At 46.0% G+C, this 22,206-nt stretch overlaps 1 protein-coding gene across 1 annotated transcript in view; it reads left to right on the plus strand.

The window, feature by feature from the left end:
• Positions 1–22,206, plus strand: part of LOC119394536 (talin-2) — a 612,547-nt gene that overhangs the window by 417,202 nt on the left and 173,139 nt on the right. Inside the window, exons 35-36 of the mRNA XM_037661859.2 lie at positions 1,498–1,641; positions 13,228–13,389. Coding sequence (XP_037517787.1) covers positions 1,498–1,641; positions 13,228–13,389 — 306 coding nt within the window. The remainder of the gene's footprint in view (positions 1–1,497; positions 1,642–13,227; positions 13,390–22,206) is intronic.

Here is a 22,206-nt window from a genome sequence, read left to right on the forward strand (position 1 = left end):
GTGGCCTGACCAGATTGAAGTGATGCAAACATTTCCTCAACACTAGGACCGGGATCAAGTTCGATATCACCGCAAACAAGTAGTTTACAGACACAAAGACAGTCATATGCTATTAACAAGCATGTTTGTGGGCATGGCACAATTAACAAAGTCAAGTCATCACTCTTAAATTATGAGAAAGTAACCTGTGTTAGGAACAGAAAACGTTTGGTAAGCGACATGATGTCTCCGGCCTTGCCGTGCCCACTGGTGAAGAAGCATTGCCACAGGTCTTTTAAAGCTTGAATCAGTGATGTCGTGCCATGCGTCTGCTCACGTGATGACACCACTTGTGTTCATGAAGTGTTCATGGAGGGATGGATGGGCACAACTATGAAAAGTGGTTGCTAGAAACACTGCAGCCGTGCCAACCCTCGGGCAGTACTGTGATTGTCCGTTTCAGTGCACTCAGTGATACGAGAAAAAGTGGCCCACAAGAGCAGGCTGAAAAAAGAAATGCAAACGTGGCTTCTTCAGAAAGTTATTCTTTGGAGTGGCAGTATGGTAGATGCAGCTAGTGGGTACAGTTAAAGTTGGCTGTAACCCATACTGTACTGACTACACTGGGGCTGCAGCTATACACCTCACTGCCATCTCAACTCTGTGGAAGTGGTTTGGAGTGATATTAAACCAAGTGTTGAAACTAAAAGAACCTAATGAGCTCATTTCAGATGCCATGTCACAAGTGAGGGCCCATAAGAAGCATGTTATTGAGGAAAAGGACAAGATGAGGGACCACATCATTGACGACTTTATCGAACAGTGAGAGTTGTGAATTGAGGCGCCTCTCCTAAAATACTGTGATGGTTCTTGAGCATTCATGATAATTCATGTGAATTGATGTTAAATTGACTGACAGATCCTCTTGCAGCCACAAAGTGAAACGCACAGCAAAATTAAGTTGTCTGGCTCGAGCAATCTTTGCCAGAACAATAAATCACATGGGTCATGCGCTGCTTTTTGTAAAACAAGAAGAAAGCTTGGCTGTTCTAATTTGTACCGTTCCTCCATTATTATTAACGTTTCAGTAGCCACACTTCCTTGTGTTCCTGACATAGTTGCTTGCTTCGCAGTTTTCCTGCATTTCGCGGTTAACTGCAATGATTGTGTATCAAGCCGTGGGGACACTGATGCAGCGTGTACGAGTAGATGTAGAGGGGCGCCCTTTCTATTAGCTAAGGGGTCCTGTAGCCTACACAGGGCTGTATAGGAAGCGATATTGCTTGTGCCATTGTGCATTGCATGAGAATAAGGATGCGAGTTCACTTCCAGGTCATGGCAGCGGCCTTTCAGTGGTAGCCAAGTGCTCTTGTCGAATGAGATTCAGGAGCCAAGTGGCCCACAATAATCGGGACACCTCTTGGTTATGCCACCCCAGACGTGAGCATAGGTGCCACGATGGCTGTACTGAAAATGGGATCAGATGAGAGCCTCACAGGTGGCATACCTTTGCTGCAGGCGGCGTACCTGGTGGGTGCATCAGATTCCTCCAGTATGGCAGGCAAGCCCGGTCTAGTGGACCTGTCACACTTTGCACGGGCTAGCCAGGCCATCCAGATGGCATGCCAGCAGCTCTCAAATCCAGCCAGCAGCCAGCCACAGGTATGGCCAAATATTCTGTTATGATGAAGCATGCCTGTGATGCATGTTACTTTTTACATACCTTGTGTTTGCCACAACATGATAGCCCAGCTACTTATGTGCCATTAAACTCAACAAACCAAACCAACCAAGCATACTGCATTTAGACGCAACCAAGTGTATCCAACTGACAATATGTTTATTCAGTTACAGTGTACAGGGTTGGCAAAAAGGCAATTTAATGCCTGACCAAGTGCCGTAACCTGTCCGAGTCAGGCAGCAGTAATGGTAACAGAGAAGCAGCCATACTTATACAAATTATATTGTAACGATACACAAAACATCACCAGAAGAACAGTCATACTTTTTAGGCCAGGGAGGGGACCACCTCATTTGTCTTTAACTGTAGTGTACTAGTAATTATGAAGGGGTGAAAAATCATCCTTTTCGTCAGTTCGGATCCCACTGGGATGATTTTTTGTCCACTTTAATTCATTCCAATTTACACTACAGTTAAAGACTACTGCAAGTAACGTCCCCTGTGCCTCTTTTGATTGTGCCTAGCAAAGAAACAAGGCCCCTTCTTTTGGTCACACTTTATTGAGTCATCTTTTCATCCGTCTGTACTTCCAGCTCTGGAATAAATAGGTCTACCTAATGTACACCCGTCGGCAAAATAAGTCGGGACGTGCGAGCGACGACCGCAATCAGATAAAACTGCATCGCCGCGCCATCTGACGTAGAGAGTGCGCATGCGCGTCCTTTCAATTCCGCAGCCATATCTTTCCACTCGCTTGCAGCGGACCAGGTGATTACATGTAACGCTTTGCGCTAGGTGTCGCTTTCTTTCTTCAATCCGTGATGCGCTCAGTTCAACGGGGCCATGGTATAGCGGTGAAGTGTACGCGGCTCGCTTCACAGACAACGCAGAGCAGCCGAACTTTTCGTTTAGCGCGCTGATGTTAAAAGCTCATTTCGCAGAAATTGCGGTGTCGGTGTCTACGTAAGCGTCGTTGGTAGTGCGCGAAAAATCAGCGCTCTCTGCGCAGCGGAAATGGGTTCAATGTTACGCGCACACGCTTTCTTTTCCTCACGGCACGTTGAGGCTATTATGGAGAAGGCGATACCAACTAGGCCCGATCACGTTATCGTGTTCTACTCTTGGAGGCAAAGCTCAAGCGTCCTCCTCGTTTTATTGTGGTTCGAAGAGCTCACACTTAGAGCACAGAGAAGCAGTGAACTTCTACTCATTGATGAACACGCTATGTTATTTTCAGCTGTCACTCAGCTTTTTTGAACTCATCGCTGCTGCCACGTGTTTTTGTAACTTTATGCAGCCACACTGAATGCGCTGTGATTTACATGCTCTCTATAGAAGATATCGCAAGCTCTGAAGAAGCGTGATCACCGCAAATAGTTCCGAAGATATGCATCATTCGGTATCCTGTCCTAAAACTTGCCGATCAGTGTCTGAGTGTGACCACGTGATGCAACGGTTTCACTGTTTTTAATGACAACTCAATACGGCATAGGTGATAAGTTTTGGCATTTCTGTTTTTCGCTCGCCCTCCATTGCTTTCCATTTTTGTTCTTTCAAGGCCAACCCATGACCTCTCCGATTAAAGCGAGCGTTTTTTTTTCTTTTTTTTTCTAGTCCATTCGCCTATTTTGTTGCATGTGCAAGGTGATCTGCCTGCCTCTTGTTATGTTAATAAACTGAAGCATTCTTTTGGCTCAACGCCTTTTCGTTTTCAGTGCCCTCGCTCGTGGTTCAGTACCACATGGTACGCTTCAACAAAAACGAACGTGCAGAGAAGAGAAGTAAAGATGTGTGTGGCACCGGTTTGCCACTGAGACAAGATATGCTATCTCTTTAATCAGGGCATAGCGAGCCGCGTACACTTCACCGCCACCGTGCCCCCGTCGAATTGAGCGCGTCACAGATTGAAAAAAGCAAGCGACGCCTAGCGCAAAAAGCTGTATGTAATCGCTGGTCCGCTGCAAGCGAGTAAAAAGGCATGGCTGCGATATTGAAAAGCCGCGCACAAGCACTTTCCACGTGAGATGGCGCGGCGATGAGGTTTTATCCGATTGCGGTCGTCGCTCGCGCGACCCGACTTATTTTGACGACGGGTGTACATATGGCGGTGAATTAACATTTGTTGCAGATTTTAGTGCCGCTGAAGTATCGGCATATTCCCTCGTTTCTGTACTGTAGAACCACTGCCCTTTGTGTGCAGTAAGATGGAGTTTTCAAGCTCTGAAGTGGTTGCACCACCTTTTCTATGCCTCTAGAGGCCTATTCTCTTCTTTGGCATTGTGCACTCCAGCTGGGCAATGCATGCATGTCAGTGGGTTGTGCCACGTGGAGTATGGGCACTTGTGAAGATGGCCTTTTCATCTTCTTATTCCGTGCGGTCGTCATATTTTTCATTGAAAAAGTCATGCCATAGCACCAGCCCACACTTTTTATGGATTGTTCCCAGCTGTTGCGTACTTGCAGTAAACTAAATTTTTTTTGTCTCGTGTGCCTTCATACCTTTCATTGGTATGCTACCTCCAGCTTGGCTGTCTGTTGTGCCTCATTTTTTTATTTCTTGTTTTCTATCTCACATCAAAATGTTACACGCGAAGCAGACCAAGATTACGGATGAAGGGGCCGGTAGTGAAGGTGAGCGTAGGAGCGGGTTGAAGAAGATGCCAGCGTCTTTCCAGCACGGGGTGGCAAGCACGTTTGCTGGTCTTCCTTTTCCTCACGGATATGTGTAACATTCCTCTCCTTGCAGACAAAGTCCGCTGAGCGAGTTATTCGATTCGTCTCGGTAGCAAGAACTTCAAGCAAGCGGCATGGACAGCTTGGGTTTTAGCAGCTCTTCGACCACTTGCCGTGAGGCGGGCCATTGTATACGTGGCCTCTGTGAGTTTATTGCGAACAACAAATGCTCCATCGTATGAGGCCCAAGAACTTTTGGCATCACTCGCGTTTCCGTACCGCAGTCCACAGCCACACTAAATTAAGGCACATCATCATCTTCAGCCTGACTACTCCCCTGCAGGGCAAAGGCCTCTCCCATGTTTCGCCAATCAACCGTGTACTGTGCTTCTTGTGGCCACGTTATACCCACGAACTTCTTAATCTCAGCTGCCCACCTAACTTTCTGTCGCGCGTTTGCCTTCTCTTGGAATCCAGTCAGTTACTTTTAATGACCACTGGTTATCTTGCCTATGCACTACTTCTTCTTGATTTCAACTAAGAGGTCCTTAACACCCATTTGTTCCCTGACCCACTCTGCTCTCCTGTCCCTTAAAGCTACACCTATCACTTTCTTTTCCATTGCTCAATGAGTCATCCTCAGTTTAAGTTGAACCCTTTTGTAAGCCTCCAGGTTTCTGTTCCGTAGGTAAGTACTGCTAAGATGCAGCTGTTATATGTAGAGCTGTGCGAATAACAAAATTTTGGGTGTGAAGCGAATTCGAATAATAAAGATTGAGTGCGAATCGAATCGAATAATTTTTCGAATAATTTTTGAATATTTCTCAAACATTTTTCGAATACTTCGAAGTGAAATTACAGAAAAAAGTTGCAGAGAGTCCCTAAGTATGTTTGCAGAGAGTCCCTAAGCAACATGAAAGTGTTTCTTTTCGCTAGGTTGATGAAGCACTGGTGGGGTGGTGTTTCATAGTTGTCTTATCAAGAATGAGGCAATGTAGAGGCCGAATTCTATTTATGTACGGCGCAACCAAAGTGTTGCCGACAACACTTTACACGTGATGGGCAAAGATGCCATTTCCTCAGCCTCTCCTCCTCTTTCAACTTCTGTGGAAGCCCAACTGATATTGCAGACAAGGATGTGCTCCCTTCAAGTCCTGAGTTCCAAATCTGCTTCGTAGACGTCGATATATAAGAACATCTGAAATTTTGGATGCTAAAAAGCTTCGGCTTCCGATTTTTCGGACTTCCTGCCCAAATTTCAGATCTAAAACAGCATTAATCGAGCCCCCGCCTCTACCACATCTTTCATCTCCATGTTGGAACCAGTGTTTTCTTGAGTTAATACATTTGCGACCGTAGCGGAGCTTGAAAGGCAGCTTTGCCGCAATACCGGGGTGTGGTGAGGTGAAGCATATTGAAAATCTAGGGACCACTTCCAATCGGACGTCTGTGTCTTGGCAAAGTTCAACCGTAACGGAGCTTGAAAGGCAGCTTTGCCGCAATGCCGGCATGTAATGAGGTGAAGCATACTGAAAATCTAGGGACCACTTTTAATCGGACGTCTCTTTGCAAAGTTCGACCGTAACGGAGCTTGAAAGGCAGCTTTGCCGCAATACGAGAGTGTAATGACGTGAAGCATATTGAAAATCTGAAGGGGTCACTTTCAATCGGACGTTGACTGTATTTGTTTTTGGGAAGTTCGAATAGTAAAATTCCAGTGCAAATCGCATCGAATAGCAAACGCTATTCGAAAAATATTCGAAATTTTGAATATTCGCACACCCTAGTTATATGCCTTCGTTTTGAGGGATAGTGGTAAACTACCGTTCATGGTTTGAGAATGCTTGCCGAATGTGCTGCCCCCCCCATTTTTATTCTTCTAGAATAACAGAGAGCTGAGCTAGTTGGTAAGTATTCATTCTAAAGAGACAGGGCGTGCAAACACGGACACAAGAAAGAAGTCAGGACACCACAAACGCCGACTAACAACTGAAGAGACGCATAACGGCTGAAAAGAAAGAAGGCACGAAAACTTATCTGCGCATGCCCATGCAACAGGCGAACCTATCAATCCGGCACGCGTGGCGGTCTATGTGGAAGATAACTGTTAAGGCATTTGGTTTCATCTTTATGCAGGTTAATCGACGGTTGGCTCACGCATGCGCTACCACTATTCTCGATATGCCATGCTTCAATCATCAGGCGCGTTTCTTCATTTCTATGGCGGTACAACACTGCGCATTCATCGAATTTTGGCGTGCACTTACAATCTCGACAATGTAAAGATAGATTAGAAGGTGAGCCTCCTGTTAGCGATCTCTTATGTTCCAATAATCTCTGGTTAATGCATCGGCCCGTTTGTCCTACGTAGAAGCGGCCGCAGCTGAAAGGGACCTTATACACCACACTCGTACAGCAATCAGTGAATTTGTTGGTGTGTTTTACTAAACAAATATCGGTCCGCTTCTTGTCTTTTACTCGCTCATTCTTCCTCTGCACAGCGGCACAAATCTTACCTAGCTTATTGGCAGCCGTGAAAACAACATTAACGCCGTATCTACTGCCTACTTTCTTTAGCCTGTGAGATACGCAATGAATGTACGGTATACCTACAACACGTTTCTTCCTATCGCTTTCTGCAACCATGCTCGGACTTAACGCAATAGACTTCTTTCAAGTCACCGGAGAGGTGTTGCTGTTTCGAACTCAATCGGTCTGAGGACGCGAGAACGAGCTCTCACTGCGCCGTCTCTTACAACGAGCATCTCGGGTGCGCGCGCGCCTGCTCGGTAGCCCCGCGCTCGTGGCCGCTGCAGTGACGAAATAATTTCAAAATTAAAGTCTTCAGTGCCGGCGACACCTTTTTCGGTACCTGCTGGCCTTTTAATAAAAAGCAATTCAATCCTGCCTGCATTTTATACACCTGCTGGGCAAGAACTCGGAATTGCCAATCCTTGCCTAAGGGTCTCATTGGAGGGGTCGTAACTATTAGTGCAACGACATTATGCAACATGTTTTCAATGATTATGAAAGCTGATGTGGAGGAGAATAAGTGGACAAAGTTTAAGAAATATCAAAAATGGGTTTTTTTTTTAATTGTCGTCAGAAGTTTTCATTGTCCGGTGTTTTCTTCAACTTAGCCCGATCATATCTCATTACTGAAACATTACATAAATATAAGATTCGGCAGTGTGGTAGATAAGCATGCGAAGAACGTAATGCGCAATTTTTGTCCCTCTGCTACAAGGATTTTTCGAGATAAAGACCTTCAAAGTAAAGAAAATAACGTTTCCTGGTCCAATTTTGAGGTTTTTTTATAAAAACATCTACACTACACATCAAAACTAAAAATACTTGAGCGAAAGCAAAAACATGCATATATTTAGTTAAAGAAATTTCAGCTACCTAACTTTAATATATTTTGTGCAATTCATAACGAAAGTTGGCCAAAACAGCAGAGCGGATGAGCGCTCCACTCCACCTCTTCGTCATTATTGATTTCCTGTGCTTTGAAAAAATTTTTGGCGGCAAAACAAATTGCGGATCTCTTCTTTCCACTCATCAGGCAATAATATATAAAATTTTGAAATAAATTTGAGTGGTCGACCAGCCATCGATTGTTCGATCTTACGTGGAATCACCCTATTACAGTATTCGAAATGAACGAATAGACATATATAAACTACATGTAACCGCTTGTAAAAGTGCTTTCACTGCAGTGGAGATGTGCTCTACCGTGAATACACCTTTCCAGGAGAAATCCGCACTGCCGCGAAGCCCCACTTCAAGGTTAAATGAGCATACAATAAGGCCTCGTTAATTCGAAGTCACTGGGACTGTGAAAAATCTAATTAAGCGGGTTTTCATATTAACCAAAGATACAAAAAGCGGGGTGCAAGGAACTTTGAATTACTGGAAGTAATCAGAGGTGGTCGTTTGCTGTGCCTGCTAGTTTGCGGCTACAAAGGTTATGTTTTCCAGCAATACCCGGTCCCAATTTTGCCGCTAAACCAGGGAAACGGTGGGCCTCGCTGCTGCCAGTGCAAGAAAAAAAAAGAGGAAAAAAAAATGGTCTCGTGGTCAACTGAAATGCGCACCTGTGAAAAAAAAAAGACATGCTTCGCTGCAACACCGTAGTGACACGCGGGCAGCGTGTCACCTGCTCCTCGCAGCGTCAGAGCGTCATGATGCGACCATTCGCCCATCCTTTCTGTTAAAATAAATAATTGAATAATGACCAGTGTGACAGAATTTGCGATGTGTTCTGGGTGGAAAAGATGATCATTGAAGTTTTCGAACTGAGTTTTCGAAGTAGGCGTTGCAGGCAAGTACTCCGCCAGCAGTGCAAGTGCACAAATTGCCGAAACAACCGCCAATTGGAGGTTCGCATGCATTGTGAATTCCGTCAGACCGCCCCTTATTAATTTCTCTATTTTCCCAGAAAGAATGGGTAATCATGACGCGCTGACGTTGAGAGAAGCATGCGTCATGCTGCACGCGTGTCACTGCTGTGTTGCAGTGATGCACGTCTTCTTTTCCGCAGAGGCACATTTCAGCTGACCACGAGACCGCCTTTTGTTTAGTTTTTTTTCTTGCACTGGCAGCAGCGAGGCTGGGGTGCTTCACTTGTCACTCATTAGTATCGCTACACTGCATTGCCTTGTGGCTCCTAAGGGCCATCGTTTCTGCGGATTTGTGGCTAAATCAGGATTGGGAATTGGCACCTGGCACCCAAAGTTTTCGAATTAACCAGGCTGGTATTGACCTCCCCTTCAAATTATCCACACAAATTGACATTGCAAGATACGCGGCCGCAGAAGTCCTTCTAATTATGGAGGATTTAGAAATAACTGAGTTCGAATTAATGAGGTTTTACTGTATTACCCTCACATCGATTCATCATTTTTTAAGTTTAAAAGCTTATTATACTGTCTTATATGCTATAAGTGTAGTAAATTTTAAAACTTAACGTATTTTACAGGTTATCACTTGCATTCTACCAAAAGTCAAATCCTGCTACTACTCAAAGTTGCTTCCACTTCCCTTTGAACCAAAAAGAATGACAATGCATATGCCTTGTTTCAACTTTCAAAATATTGCGCTGGTTAGTTGGGTCATGACAAATATGCTCATTTTTCTTTATAATATGTGATATAAACTATTCGAATTTGCTTTGAAATTCGCTTCGCTTTGACCAAATCACTATTCGCTTCGAATTCGCTTCTGACCTAAAATTTACTATTCACACATGCCTAATATATATTCATGCATGACATTCGCTTACCCAGTTTTTTTTCGAGACTGCCGGGTCAAGTGACAACCACGTTTTCATATTTACACACGTAGTAGCACGCAACAACCACGGCTGCTGTAGGACAATCGAGTACACGTACCTTCGTTGGAGCAAGCACGGGTGCCTTTGTCGACAATACGCAACAGAAAAAATAAACAGTAATAAATGACAGAACCAAATGACGGAGACTGTCAGAAGACGAGCACGTTGGTGTGCAACGAAGTTTCGCCATTGCCTGTACAGCGGCTAACATCAAAAGACCACAACGAATGGTTTTATGGTCGGTACAGACTAAGTAAGCAGCGAAGCCAAAATTTGGGCTCACAAGCTGGATGCATAACAATGAAATAATAAAAATAATGAAAAAGAAAGTAAAGAAAACAGAGACGAGCATAAGCAAAGCATGTACCCCCCCCTTTTTATTTGTGTCTACCATAGCTTTCAAAAGCGACCATCCTTACTTTGTCTCTGTGAGTGGCTGTCAACGTGTGTGTTGGCTGCCATGTATATTTGTTTAAAATAAACCCTTGTTGTCACCCACCAGCCGCTTTTCCGCACTTTTTTGACTACGCATGTTTTGCTAAGGTAAGTTTGAGTCTGTTCCCTTCCGCAAATGACAGCCCAACTCTCTCAATGAAACGTGCTTTTCACGGCAACCAACATCAGTACCACATGGCATTACGGGGCAACGCACAACACCGCAACGCAACAGCGTTCGGAAACAACCGGAACCAGTGACAAGGGGCTGCGGGCTGAAAGGCGGCAATTACCTAGAGAAGAACGCGAGATAAGAGAAAACGTGAAGGTGGTGTCACGGGCGCTGGATGCAACAACCTTTGCAGCCTGCAGCCGTGGTTGTGTAAACATAAACATATGCTTGGCTGGTACGGGAAGTAGCACTTTTTTTGTGCTATTCCTTGGCGCGCACTTGGCTCCTTGGATCTGTTCAACAGATAGGGAACCTGACGAACGACACGAACGGCACAGGCTGAGGGCCGGCAGTGGTTGGAAGACCACGTGTTCGCAGTGTAACTGTATATCTGCCAGCCGCCAACTTGTATGCACGCTCTAGGATATTCTCCCGAAAAATATCGCCCACTGAAATTTCAAAGTGGCTCGAATCTCCTTCTGTGAGATGGTCGCACACATGCTGAGCATTATTTCGTGGCTGTTGCATACGATACTGTTTCTTATGTGTACAATAGACTTGTTTGGAGAAAGCAAAAAAAAATCGTATTTTGGTGTTAAATAAACAGTGGCCACTGCAATTTTTGAGATCACTTTTTCTAAATGAAATGATTAAATCTGAAGCGACATTTTCAGAGCCAAAATAAAGAATTTCGATGCATTAGGATAGGTGTAGCACCTCCAGGTCAGTTAGTTGTGGTCTTCTAAGACAACAGCAAAATATGCTCACGATTACTTCTTCCGCGAAAAGCGATCGGTGCGCGAAGCTGCATCTTGGGCAATGCAAAACTGAAAATTCAGAAGAGCTGCAGGTATGTAAAAGCAAGATCGGTAATTAACTGATATGTACACGCTATATGAATTTTAACAGAAGATTTTGGGCGTCACATGAAGACGCACGCGCTCAAGCTGCCGCAAGCGCGCCGCGCATGTGATCCCAGGGGTGCCCGCGAAATCCTTCCCCCTCCGGTGGCGCCGCGGCGGTGGTCTGGGAAACTAGACCTGTCACGCCGGTTTCGGAGCACGTGGCAGGCCGTACCCGTGCGCTTTTTCATCCAGCGGCCGTGGTATCACGCATGCGACCTTGATTCCCTTGCAAAGGACAATGCATTAAGACGCGATTGAGCCTTTGCCACCAACATGTGGACCTACAATCTTAACAGACATTTGTAGGATAGTTGCCACAGCTGTTCCACAGCACTATGTGCCACAGTTGCCACAGCACTATGAACTGAAACTTCGTTTCACATGTGATTATGATCTCTTCTATGGCCATGTGCGTGTTGTTTTTGGCAAGGTTCCCGTGTCGACATGCCAAGGGGCATGCAAGCCACACGTTAGGCTTAATGAGCACTAGCTACCTCGTCAGTAGTAGCTGCGAACATCCAAAGTGCCAATTTGGTGCCTAATCAACAAAATGTTTTCCAGTTATTGCATTTGGAAGGGGTGACTTACATCTTACCTGAAAATGAGGGCGTGCATGTGAAACACTTGAGTGGTGGTTCGTGGTCGTCAATGTTTTCGAAATCGCGCATGCGCTCAGAAAATAGAAAGCGTGTGGAATTTCAATTGCTGTTCAGCGTATAGTAGTTTCTGCGCACTGTGGTACCGCGGCAAAGTCCGCATAAACAAGGAGGCCCCAAAAGTTAGTCGGCGACTTTACGCTACAGTACTTTTTTGTGGAAGCGGGGCATTAGTTATGTCAGCACCACAAGTCTGCGGACATTAACCATTAAAAATTTCCAAATTAATAGTATTAGTAACAGCTTGATGAGGGCTAGTTGGTTCATAATTTAGAGCCACGAAAGTTACAGCGCCAAAGGAGAAAGGAGAAACCAACACCACAGGACGAGTGCCGCTCGTGCTGTGGTGTTCGTTTCTCCTTTGTCCTTGTTCCTTTGGCGCTGTAACTTTCGTGGCTCTAAATTCCAAATTAAGCGGATGCAAATTTACACCCAGTGGCATGCCCCGATAGTCGGAAGAGTGCGGCTGCCTCTTCCTGATGTTTTGCACACGTGCAGCCTCTGAAAACGTCTGTGTTATAGTGTGGATGTTCGGATCCCCACAACTTACGTTATAAGTGGTCTATGCTGTGCATCTGAAATGAACACCAAATATAGTACATAAACTCATCAAGTTTCATCAAGATCGATCAAGAATTTTCAAAAATGTTGGCAAGTCAGTTCTCGCAACTATGGGACCTCCGAATGTAATACATATCACTAACGATGTTACATTGTATGCAAAGAAACTGAATAAAATTGAATTGAATTGAAGTGCAGTATCCCCCCCTCAGCGAGGCAGCTTGCGTACAGCAGCCTAAGCAGAATACATAGCGCAGAACAGAGCACGGGAGAAGTAGAAGACGGGGTGAGCACCAACTTTCAACAAACGTTTATTGCAGATCGAAGAAGCACCTTGAATTTTTGCCGTAGGTCACGCGTGGCACTTCTCTTCCTCATTTTTTTTTTCCGCAGCCTGTACTTCTCCTTCTTCTTTATTGCTGTTTCAGATACTCTGCTTACACATGCTCATTATCTGCAAGAAAGGTTTGTTGAAGATTGGTGCTCGTCCAGTCGTCGTATCATCCTTTGTTCGGTTCTGTGCTATGTATTCTGCTTAAGCAATGACCAACCAAGACGCCCAAACCTTATCCCTTCCGAGTTGCAGCAGTCGTCTGGCTTTGCATTGCAAGGAGTGCAAGTGCATCCTTCTTTTCTAGCGAGCAAGATTTTTGAAAAAAAGCTAAAATGAAAAGACACTCTGTCATCATAATATGTGTAGTACAAAACAAAATTTGGTTTCCACAAAAGGTTTATTATCAGTGAGTGTCGCTGTTTTCACAAAAAGTGCATATTGCCTAATTTAAGTATTGGGAGACCGCAACAATCAAATGCTGATGTGATTTGTGCAGATTTTGTCAGCAGCTACAGTGATTGCCAAGCACACATCGTCCCTGTGCAATGCTTGCCGAGTAGCCTCATCAAAAACGACCAATCCTGTTGCAAAACGCCACTTTGTCCAGTCAGCCAAGGATGTGGCGAGTGCGACTGCCAGCCTCGTCAAGGAAATCAAGGTCAGTGCTCCAACATGTGTCACGACCACTTGGCCCCATTGCTTCTTCTCTCACAGGGGCCGGAATCCTGTATATGTGTGCTGATATGCCAGTGGGCTAATGAAAATTAAGCATTCAATCTTGTCGCCTCTTTACCTGGGCCACTACACTGCACCCCTATACAGCGAAAGCTGTTACGAATTTACAAAAACAGTGCTGTCATTGTCTGCCGCCACCGGTGTCCGTAACCGCTATCGCGCAAAATGAGAAAAAAAATATCCAGGATTGCATGAAATTTGAACCCGGGCCCTGTGCTTGGCAGTAGAGAATTCTACCACAGAGCCACGCCGGTGCTTGAAACCCCTTTGCAAAAATACCCTATACAGGCATCATGTCGGGCAAGGAATCGCGCTAGCATATGTAATATAACGTGGCAGAAGAGCAAAACAACAACCAGGCATCACACAATGCTAATTGCGCAACGAGTGTGTCGTTTAAAGCTTCCCACCCACTACAAAGTGCTCAGCCATAATATTTCATCGTCATCATAGCCCCATGCAGCATCAACAAAGTGCACATAATGCCTTACAAATGTCTAGCGGGTACCTTGCTTATCGCAGAAAGACAAATAGTGGCATAGTGGGTGCTTTCCTACTTCACAAAAATTATTATTTGCGGAGTAGTGGATACCTTGCATGTATACTTGTATTAGTTTCCCCAAGAGAGTTTAGAAAGGGCTCTAGAAAGGTCGCTCTTCCAGCTTTCACTGTGACTGTACTGCGCGTTTTTTAACATATGCTTGTGAAATTTAAAGTAGTTCTTTTAATGATTTTCAAGCTATGACATTTTTTGGGGAAAGCACTTGCATTTTAGTGGTGCCATTGGCCAGCACTATAGCAATTAACATGAAAATCCCACAGAAAAAGAAACTAATTTTCACTCAATTGCAATTCCACAATATTGCACTTCAGGGATCCTTTGTTAATGTTACCATATACAGGGGTGAGACATCTGCACATATTGCGCATTTTTGATACTATTCTGTTTTTCTGCGCCAAGCTGCTCCAAAAGCATGAAAATCGCAAAAATTGCGCCGAACTGCTCCAAAACAGCCTCGAAAGCCAGAATTTCGATGCCCACGTCAGCTTCATTGTGAAAAAAGGCTGAGTTGACAACATGATTTTCCAAGTTGCGCCTATAGCAGCGCCTGGGATACCAAGAAAATGAGATGTTCGCAAAACGCGTAGATGCGCCCAACTGTGTTTCTATGCAACTTTCTAATGAGGGCTCCCATGATGCTGCCATAACCTCCTCTGGGTTGTTGTAAATATGCGTGGTGCCCCAAAATTTTTGTGCCGTGCCCCGAGCGTGCTGCTGCTTCTTGCTAGGCTGTGTCTTCTGGCGCTATCAAGTGGCATGCGTAGCGAGAATGGCTCTCAGTTTCTTCGTTGTGCATAGCGTGTTCCTCCGGTCGCAATGGTTTTCGCATTGACGCTGCTGCGTGTGGTCACCTACGCGCGCGTTTGCTGTGGGAGTGTTTGTACCATTATGACCCATACCGTGCACGGGAGAGGCATCACCCTTGTTGCATCAAAGCTGCGACAACTAGCTTCCTGCATGCGGCGCGTCTCCGCAATGCTCAGGCGGTTTTTCACGCCTATGCCAGCAGCGGACTGATGCGAAGCACCTTTGTGTCGTTCCCCAATAAAAGCGTGCAGTACGCTTACAACAGCGCTATGCTCGCAGTACCGTACGCGATAGTCAGTGCGAGATGGTTTTATGAGATAGTCAATGCGGCGAGGTATCTTGGCGCCCGCGCCATGCTCTCGAAGGCGGTCCCGCACGAGGGGGCAGCGAACGGCGGTAGCACTCCTTTGTTCTCGCCTGTTCGAAGCGTGCAGTAGGTTTGACGCTACGCCAACCGAGCGGCCGAGCTGAAGGCGCTTATTGTGATGTCCTCCTTACAAACACTGACCTACAGAAAGCCCTGGAGAAGCTTGAGAACCTAAATAAGCAGATCTACAAAAAAAAAAAAATTTCGCCGCAACAGTGGCGTAGCCAGGGAGTGGCTGACCGGGCTACAGCCCCCTCCCGAAATTTTTTCGTGTGTTCATGTACCGCCGACCAAAACAAGCCACCTGTGCCGGAAATTACCTGGATTGTTTCTAGAATCCCTTTCCACAGTCAAAAAGACACGTCGGTGGGAACATTGCTGATTTGGGCTGGCTGTCTTCGCTACGCCTGCGGCGGTCCTGTAACTACCTGCGCAGCGCATGACCCTCAGAAATACCCTGCAAACAGAGGCGTAGTGCCATGGACTTCCATTTTGCGATGCAGCGACACGCTGATTAACGGGCTCCGCCCTGCCACACTGAGCCGTGCTGCCGCGGATGAGTAACTATTGTTGACTTGCCGGACGCTCGGGAGAAGGTACTGTGAATACACCGATTCGGCAGGGACGTCTTGAACTGAAAGGATTATATTGCGCTATTGGAGGGCCCAAAAAGGGGGTGATCATCTTTGACAGCTGTCCAGGGACGTTTCAGTCTCCTGCCCCTGCAAGGAGAGCGGGGAGTTGTTTTCAACAGTCTTCTTTAGAAGGACTCTGTTAATACCCCTCAAACACAGGCGAAAAGTACAGTACTTAACAGTAAGCCCATTTCATTTTTCTGAAGGGCCCTTTGCAGAAAAGTTGCGGCGATAACACATATGGCACCGTTCCTTAGTTCGTGGCCTCCACGATTAGCTGCGGTTTCTCAGATGAGGGCCACAAAAAAAAAGAAGAGTGAAAGAAAAAAACAAACGAGGCTCTCTCTTCTCGTTAAATCAGCAGGAGAGAAATATTTTTAAAAATCCACGCCGTTGTAGTTGTGGCTTTTGTTGACGGCGCGCACAGTGCACCGTCAACGAACGCACCACACTATTTACAAAGCAAATGACACTGCCGGATTTCAACATGACGGCGCTAGCCACTTGATGCGGGCTTACAAAGGGTGTCGTCACTGCGTCGGCAGTGAATTTTCGGGGGGTCATGCATGTATACAACATCACAGAGGGGATTAGGTGGCACGCACGGAGCCTTCACTGAAAGGATGCATTGTAGAATTGTGCACGTTGTATGCGAGAACACCCTTTAAGTTCGAAAAGTTGATGCGGGATCTGCTTTCTCAAAAATGAACATTGCCGGGAGGGAGGTACTTCTTTCTCATGTGTCTGTCACGGATTGCCATTTTTGCGACCCGCCATCACGCCGATTAATGGACGCCGCGCTCCTCCGCTGACCGGCGGGACCGCTTGACCATGAAAGGGTTGTCTTTAGAACCGAAGGGGGTGTTCTTCAAACGTTCGCCGCTGACATTTGATCCTTTGTACCTGTACCGGCAGCGACCACAGGGTCGTTGAAGGCCACGATGTACCCCGAAGCAGGTAAAGACTGCAAGACACACCGGCTGAGAGCCAAGGAATCGAATCATGCCCACGGTAAGAACTGCAGGTGGGCAAGCCGTATGCGATCGTCTTAACAGGTTGTCACTCTCGCCAGTTTAGAACCCTCCCGTAATTAAAAAAGGGCGCAGTCAAAATATTTTTGGGGTGGAGTTGGTAACAATGAAACGTGCATGGTTCGACCCATGTGGAGGTCCATTCTTCCCGAGGAAGAGAACCGGGGGACACCAAGAGATATTGCCCTGCTTATCAGTCTAGTTGCTTCTAACATGGTGTAGAACCAGATTAGCAAATATCTCTTCTAGAAGTTTTTAGTGCACCTAAACTTAGCCGTTCATCTAGTTGAGACGCGTAATTAACGCCTGCAACGTAGGCATCGGAACTTCAATCTCAAATTAGCTCAACCTGCCAGAGAGCGCCTTGAAGCACTAGCCCCCGGAAAGATCAACGTTGAAACTCCACCGACATCGCAGTCGTGACCGACCTCACTGTGACTACTCGCATCTGATCGTTGGGGACCCAACACTTCCAGTCATCGCACGTATGCCTTAATCTGTTTGCACTTTCGAACTTTCACATCTTTAGCTACTGTTAACTCGATTAATGTCTGCTGTTGACCTTAGATGTATGTACATCCTGAGTTTATATCTTCTACTGTTCGTTATTGTGTGACACTTGCCTCTTGTAAGCTGATTGATCGATTTTACACGCATTCCTTGAGCTGCAATACCGCTACATTAAAGTTGTTTTGTTTTCCAAATACGTCTCTGATCCTTTCACTGCATGTGTCTGCTTGCGTACGGAACGACCTAACCTGCTGTCATTCCTGTCGCCGACTTTGCGCTGGCGACGCTACAGTGGCAACTTGTAACAGTGTCATTGCACATTAACGCCTTTCTGGAAGATGTCCCCCCACGTAAAGGAATTTAGAGTGTCCTTGTGTCAGGGCTATAAAACGATGGAATGACCGTGTGCCGCACAAGCTAAGAACGAAGAAAGCGCTCCGTTTCCATGAGAAAATCGCAGCTACAGGACGTACACGACATCTTTTTATTTGCAAAAATGCTCCAAAAGACGGGTGAATTTATGACTGTTTGCTCCAATTTAATAAAACCATTATAAACAAAATGACATAGACGTTTCGACCACCTGGGGTTCGTACACCTAAATTAAGTACACGGCCTCTAATGCAGCATATATATATATATATATATATATATATATATATATATATATATATGATGGTGACATGCCAGCCCCCCCTGAAAAAAATTTCTGGCTACGCCACTGCACCGCAAGTAAAGCAATGAATGCGATAGCGTTAAATTGTAATATACTAAGTAAGGCTGGCAGCTAACTAACACGTATGGATCCGACCTCGCGTAACTACAAAACGCTGGTGTAAGAGAATACGGCTGCTCAAAGGAGAGGAGCGTTGAGATATCGCAGCGCTTAGCAGGGTATATGAGCCATCTGGGATGCCAGCCGAGATAGCACGCGCGCCAGCGATTGCGACCGCGCCCTTAAAGTCAAAGTCCACAGTTGCTGCTCGAGCGACCCCCCTCCCTCAAGTTTCTTTTGTGCTCCTTCAAGATGGGCGGCGCGTTTCCTCTCTTCACGAGTAGCCATCAACGGCAGGCCTGCCATGTGGTGTTATGTTATTGCATGCGCCCTCCGTGCAACGGGGATCGGTTGGCTCTTCTCAACACTGCCTCAGCCACGTTCGTCGCCCTCGCTCGCGCGCTTTCACCGAAGGGTAAAACATATGATGCGCGGGGGCACGTTATCGATTTTGACTTTATACGGAACATGACTGCGATGCCAACGGCAAAAATCTGTTCAGAATGTCCATATAATTACTATCGAAACAAAAGCCAAAGCAGTAATCTGCTAAATTATGGCACTGATCTTAAAAAGGCCTACTGCTATATAACTGCAATTCTTGTGCAATCACATTTTTTTTTGTCGTTTTCTTTTTCAAATTTTTATGAAGCGAATCTAGTTTGCAGAACCTTTTTTTCAATTATTTCATGTGTTTCTTACTCGGGCTAGGTAGGTCGCATAGCATTTAAAGAGGTAGTATAGTTCATACCTGGCGATACTTTCTCCAAAGGCTGCTTCAGTGTTACGTCTATCCTAGGACAATTTAAATATGTACAGTACGGTGCACTCTTAGAGGGAACACGCGAGCGCGTGGCTGACGCCAACTATTGCGCTCATGCGCCAGGCAACTCCTGGAAAGTGCTAGAAAGCTGTTCCGTTTTTTCGGGGTGCGATTTATCTAGCCGTCACTGTGCATTCAACAGGCAGAAAAAGAAATATCCACATTTGTTTATTGCTGCACTCTTTCGCAAGGTTCAAGTGGACTGGTTTCTAGGCTCGTGGAAAGCATCATGCGCATAAGCTCCTAAGATCGACTATTTTTTACAAGATTATTCTGTTACAACAACACCTGCGCACAATGAAATAATTAAGGCTTGCACAGAACATTACCCGAATGCATACTTGAATGAGACATCTTGTTGATTATACTTTTTGCGACAGAGGATTATGGGGTAAGAACTAGCCACAAGGCTTTTGAAGGATGCAAAGCTGGTGTGTTGGTGCACGTCCGTACTCTTTTAAATGAAAAAAAAATTCAACTTGTGCAAGAAAAAGAGCACCAAGGGCTTGCGCAAGCCAGTTATACATTTTTCACACATTGCTACAGCAAGTGGCCACTTTCGATAACAGATAAGGCAATTGAAGCATGATGCAGCGAACATATATACTAAACGTGCCTTTCCGACAATAAAATAACTGCTTATTCAACAAGCGGAAGGTAGAGTTGGTATCACTTGCTCCTAACTTGGAAAACAAAGGTGGTAAGAATCGGCGCACGCCGAGCGCTGGCGCATGTAGAAGCAGACGACGCGGGGCACACACCGCCATAATGAATCTGTACGCATGCGCTACATTTACAAATCTCGCCAGCAGTTAGCGCTCCGCGGAGAGCCGGCCACGCGCTCGCGTGTTCCCTCTAAGAGTGGACCATACTGTATTCCTGTGATGAGTAAAGGAGGGGCACGAGGCGCGAAGCCGAACGTGGAAGCACGGCGATGGTGCGCGAGAAGCAAAGTCACCCGATGATACGCGCACCAGCCACGTCGACGCAGAGGATTGGCCAGATAGGGGCTCGTGGCATGCGACCCGAGCCGTGATGGTGAACGACGAAGGATGATCGCGGCACTGTGCCGTGGGGAGCCGGACGGAGAAGATCGAGGAAGGAGCAAGCGTCGCACCCGCGGCGAAAGCGGCTGGTACTCGGTTCTGGAGGGGGCGGAACGCAAGGCCCGGGGAGTGGCCGTCGACCTTGGAAGGCTCCAAGCGAGGCTGCCCAGACCGTCGCCCCTCAATACGGCAGTTCCGGGATCTCCAGCAGCCCTTCTCTTCTCGGCAGGACGGCTGCAGACCACAGTGCAGTCAAGGAGACGCCCGTCACCTGTGGAGTCCTGAAGCAAGGGACCAAGGCCTAGTTAGGCCTAACCTCGACGGACCGAGGACGGAGAAGACTACTGGGGACGCACGCGACGAGAGCTAGCAGCGGGCTGGACGAAGGCAACCGACGATGAACTCGGAGGCCTACTGAGGACATCGACGACGGTCTCGACGACAGATTGACGCAACGGGAACTTCGAGTCGTCGCGACGATCTGTAAGAACGTTCGATCTGTAAGAACAAGGCCCATAGTGGCCAGACTGAGTTGGAGACTTGTCTAAGCCTAGCTATAACGCAGTGTTTAGCTAGTTTCAGTTCTAGATATGAACTGAGATTTTTGTAGAATGTAAATAGTTCTTGTTTGGAATTATTCAGTTTCTGTAACGCTTTTGCATGTTATCCCTTTGCTCATTATAAACTTTGTTGTTTTTTGCCCGTCCTACCACGGTCTCCTGTGCCCATCTCACTCTCTCCCGATCCATTATTGCCAGCACCCCCAAGATAACACGTGACAACTCGTCCCCCAAGTTGCTACAAGTCTTTTTTTCAAGCTCCTGAGATATGACATAAAAAATTCCGCTAACTGCTCCAAATCAGGGTTCTTCTGCTCCAAAATCGAAATTTTGCTGCTCCAAAAACTGCTCCCAAATCAATTTGAGCTGTCTCACCCCTGCATATAGCACCACGTAGCATAAATTATTTCTTCTAAGCTGCACCCATGAATGGTAATACATAATATACCTGAAGTGTCTTCAAGGTGGGAGTCCAAATTATGCCTCTAGGAAGAAAGGACAACACATGTGCTGGACACCCAAAAATGGCCAGTGGCTTAAGCCACTGGCTTAAGAACTACTGTCTTAAGCCATAGTGAGTAGTTCGGCCTTCGTTAGGTGAGGGCACGATATTATGAGGGCATATTTGAAACACGGGTTAGCTATGCCCTCTTTACCTGCTTGGAATGAGCCGAATGATATTGGAGAAGAGGTTTGTTAGCTCTTGGACTGTAGGACCGGCAAGTCAAATTATCGGTTAACATGAATTGAACGTCAAGAAACCAAAGTGAATCATCGACTGGTCATGTCAAGAGGTTTTAAACACTTGCGAACAATTGTGAATGCTTTAGCAAGGTGCATGTTTGGGCTAGTTGGTACTCCATTTGAACATCTAAATAGCGCGAACTTCAGGGACGAAAGACAGGAGAATGCGACACACACAAGCGCTAACTTCCAACTGAATTTTATTGAAGAAAACACATGAATATATAGGGTAACACCACGCCTGCGCAGCTTCACATCCACGTAACCACATTCACTCCTAGGTGATAAGATTTATCTCTCTAAAGGCACACCACCAGTTACATATAACAAAATAAAAGTTAATAAATCACATACCACTATCTTGCAATACGCCCAAAAAACATAGTTCCTTTGCTGACAGAGCAATGGAAGGCACGCTTATACAATGCCTAACATCCTTGGCCATCTCTGCTGCTTCTACTATCTCTCGCGTTTTTTGATCATCATGAGCGAACAGTACTGCACATTTTTCAAATTCCGGCGTACACCCACAGCTTCGACAATGCGTCGCCACGTGACCTTGCAGACCTCCCCGGACATTGTACGCATGCTCCCTGAGACGGTCGTTTAAGCAGCGCCCGGTTTGTCCCACATATCTGCTGCCACATGTTAAAGGAAAGGAGTAAACCACTGTTCAAATTGTGAATGCATCATCACACTCCTTTTGAAGCACCACTAAAAAATTGTCCACAAACTGAAATGTTTTTTTAAAAACTGTGAACTTCGTGAGGCGTTCACACATGTTCCTGTCTAATTTCGCTAAAAACATGTTACTAAGCATGAGCCAGGCACGAACCGATGCAAATCCCGTTTTTCTGTAAATATGGTCTTTTGTTCCACT

The sequence above is a fragment of the Rhipicephalus sanguineus genome, chromosome 5 (genome assembly GCF_013339695.2).
Source record: "Rhipicephalus sanguineus isolate Rsan-2018 chromosome 5, BIME_Rsan_1.4, whole genome shotgun sequence".
In the NCBI taxonomy this organism is placed as follows: Eukaryota; Metazoa; Arthropoda; class Arachnida; order Ixodida; family Ixodidae; genus Rhipicephalus; species Rhipicephalus sanguineus.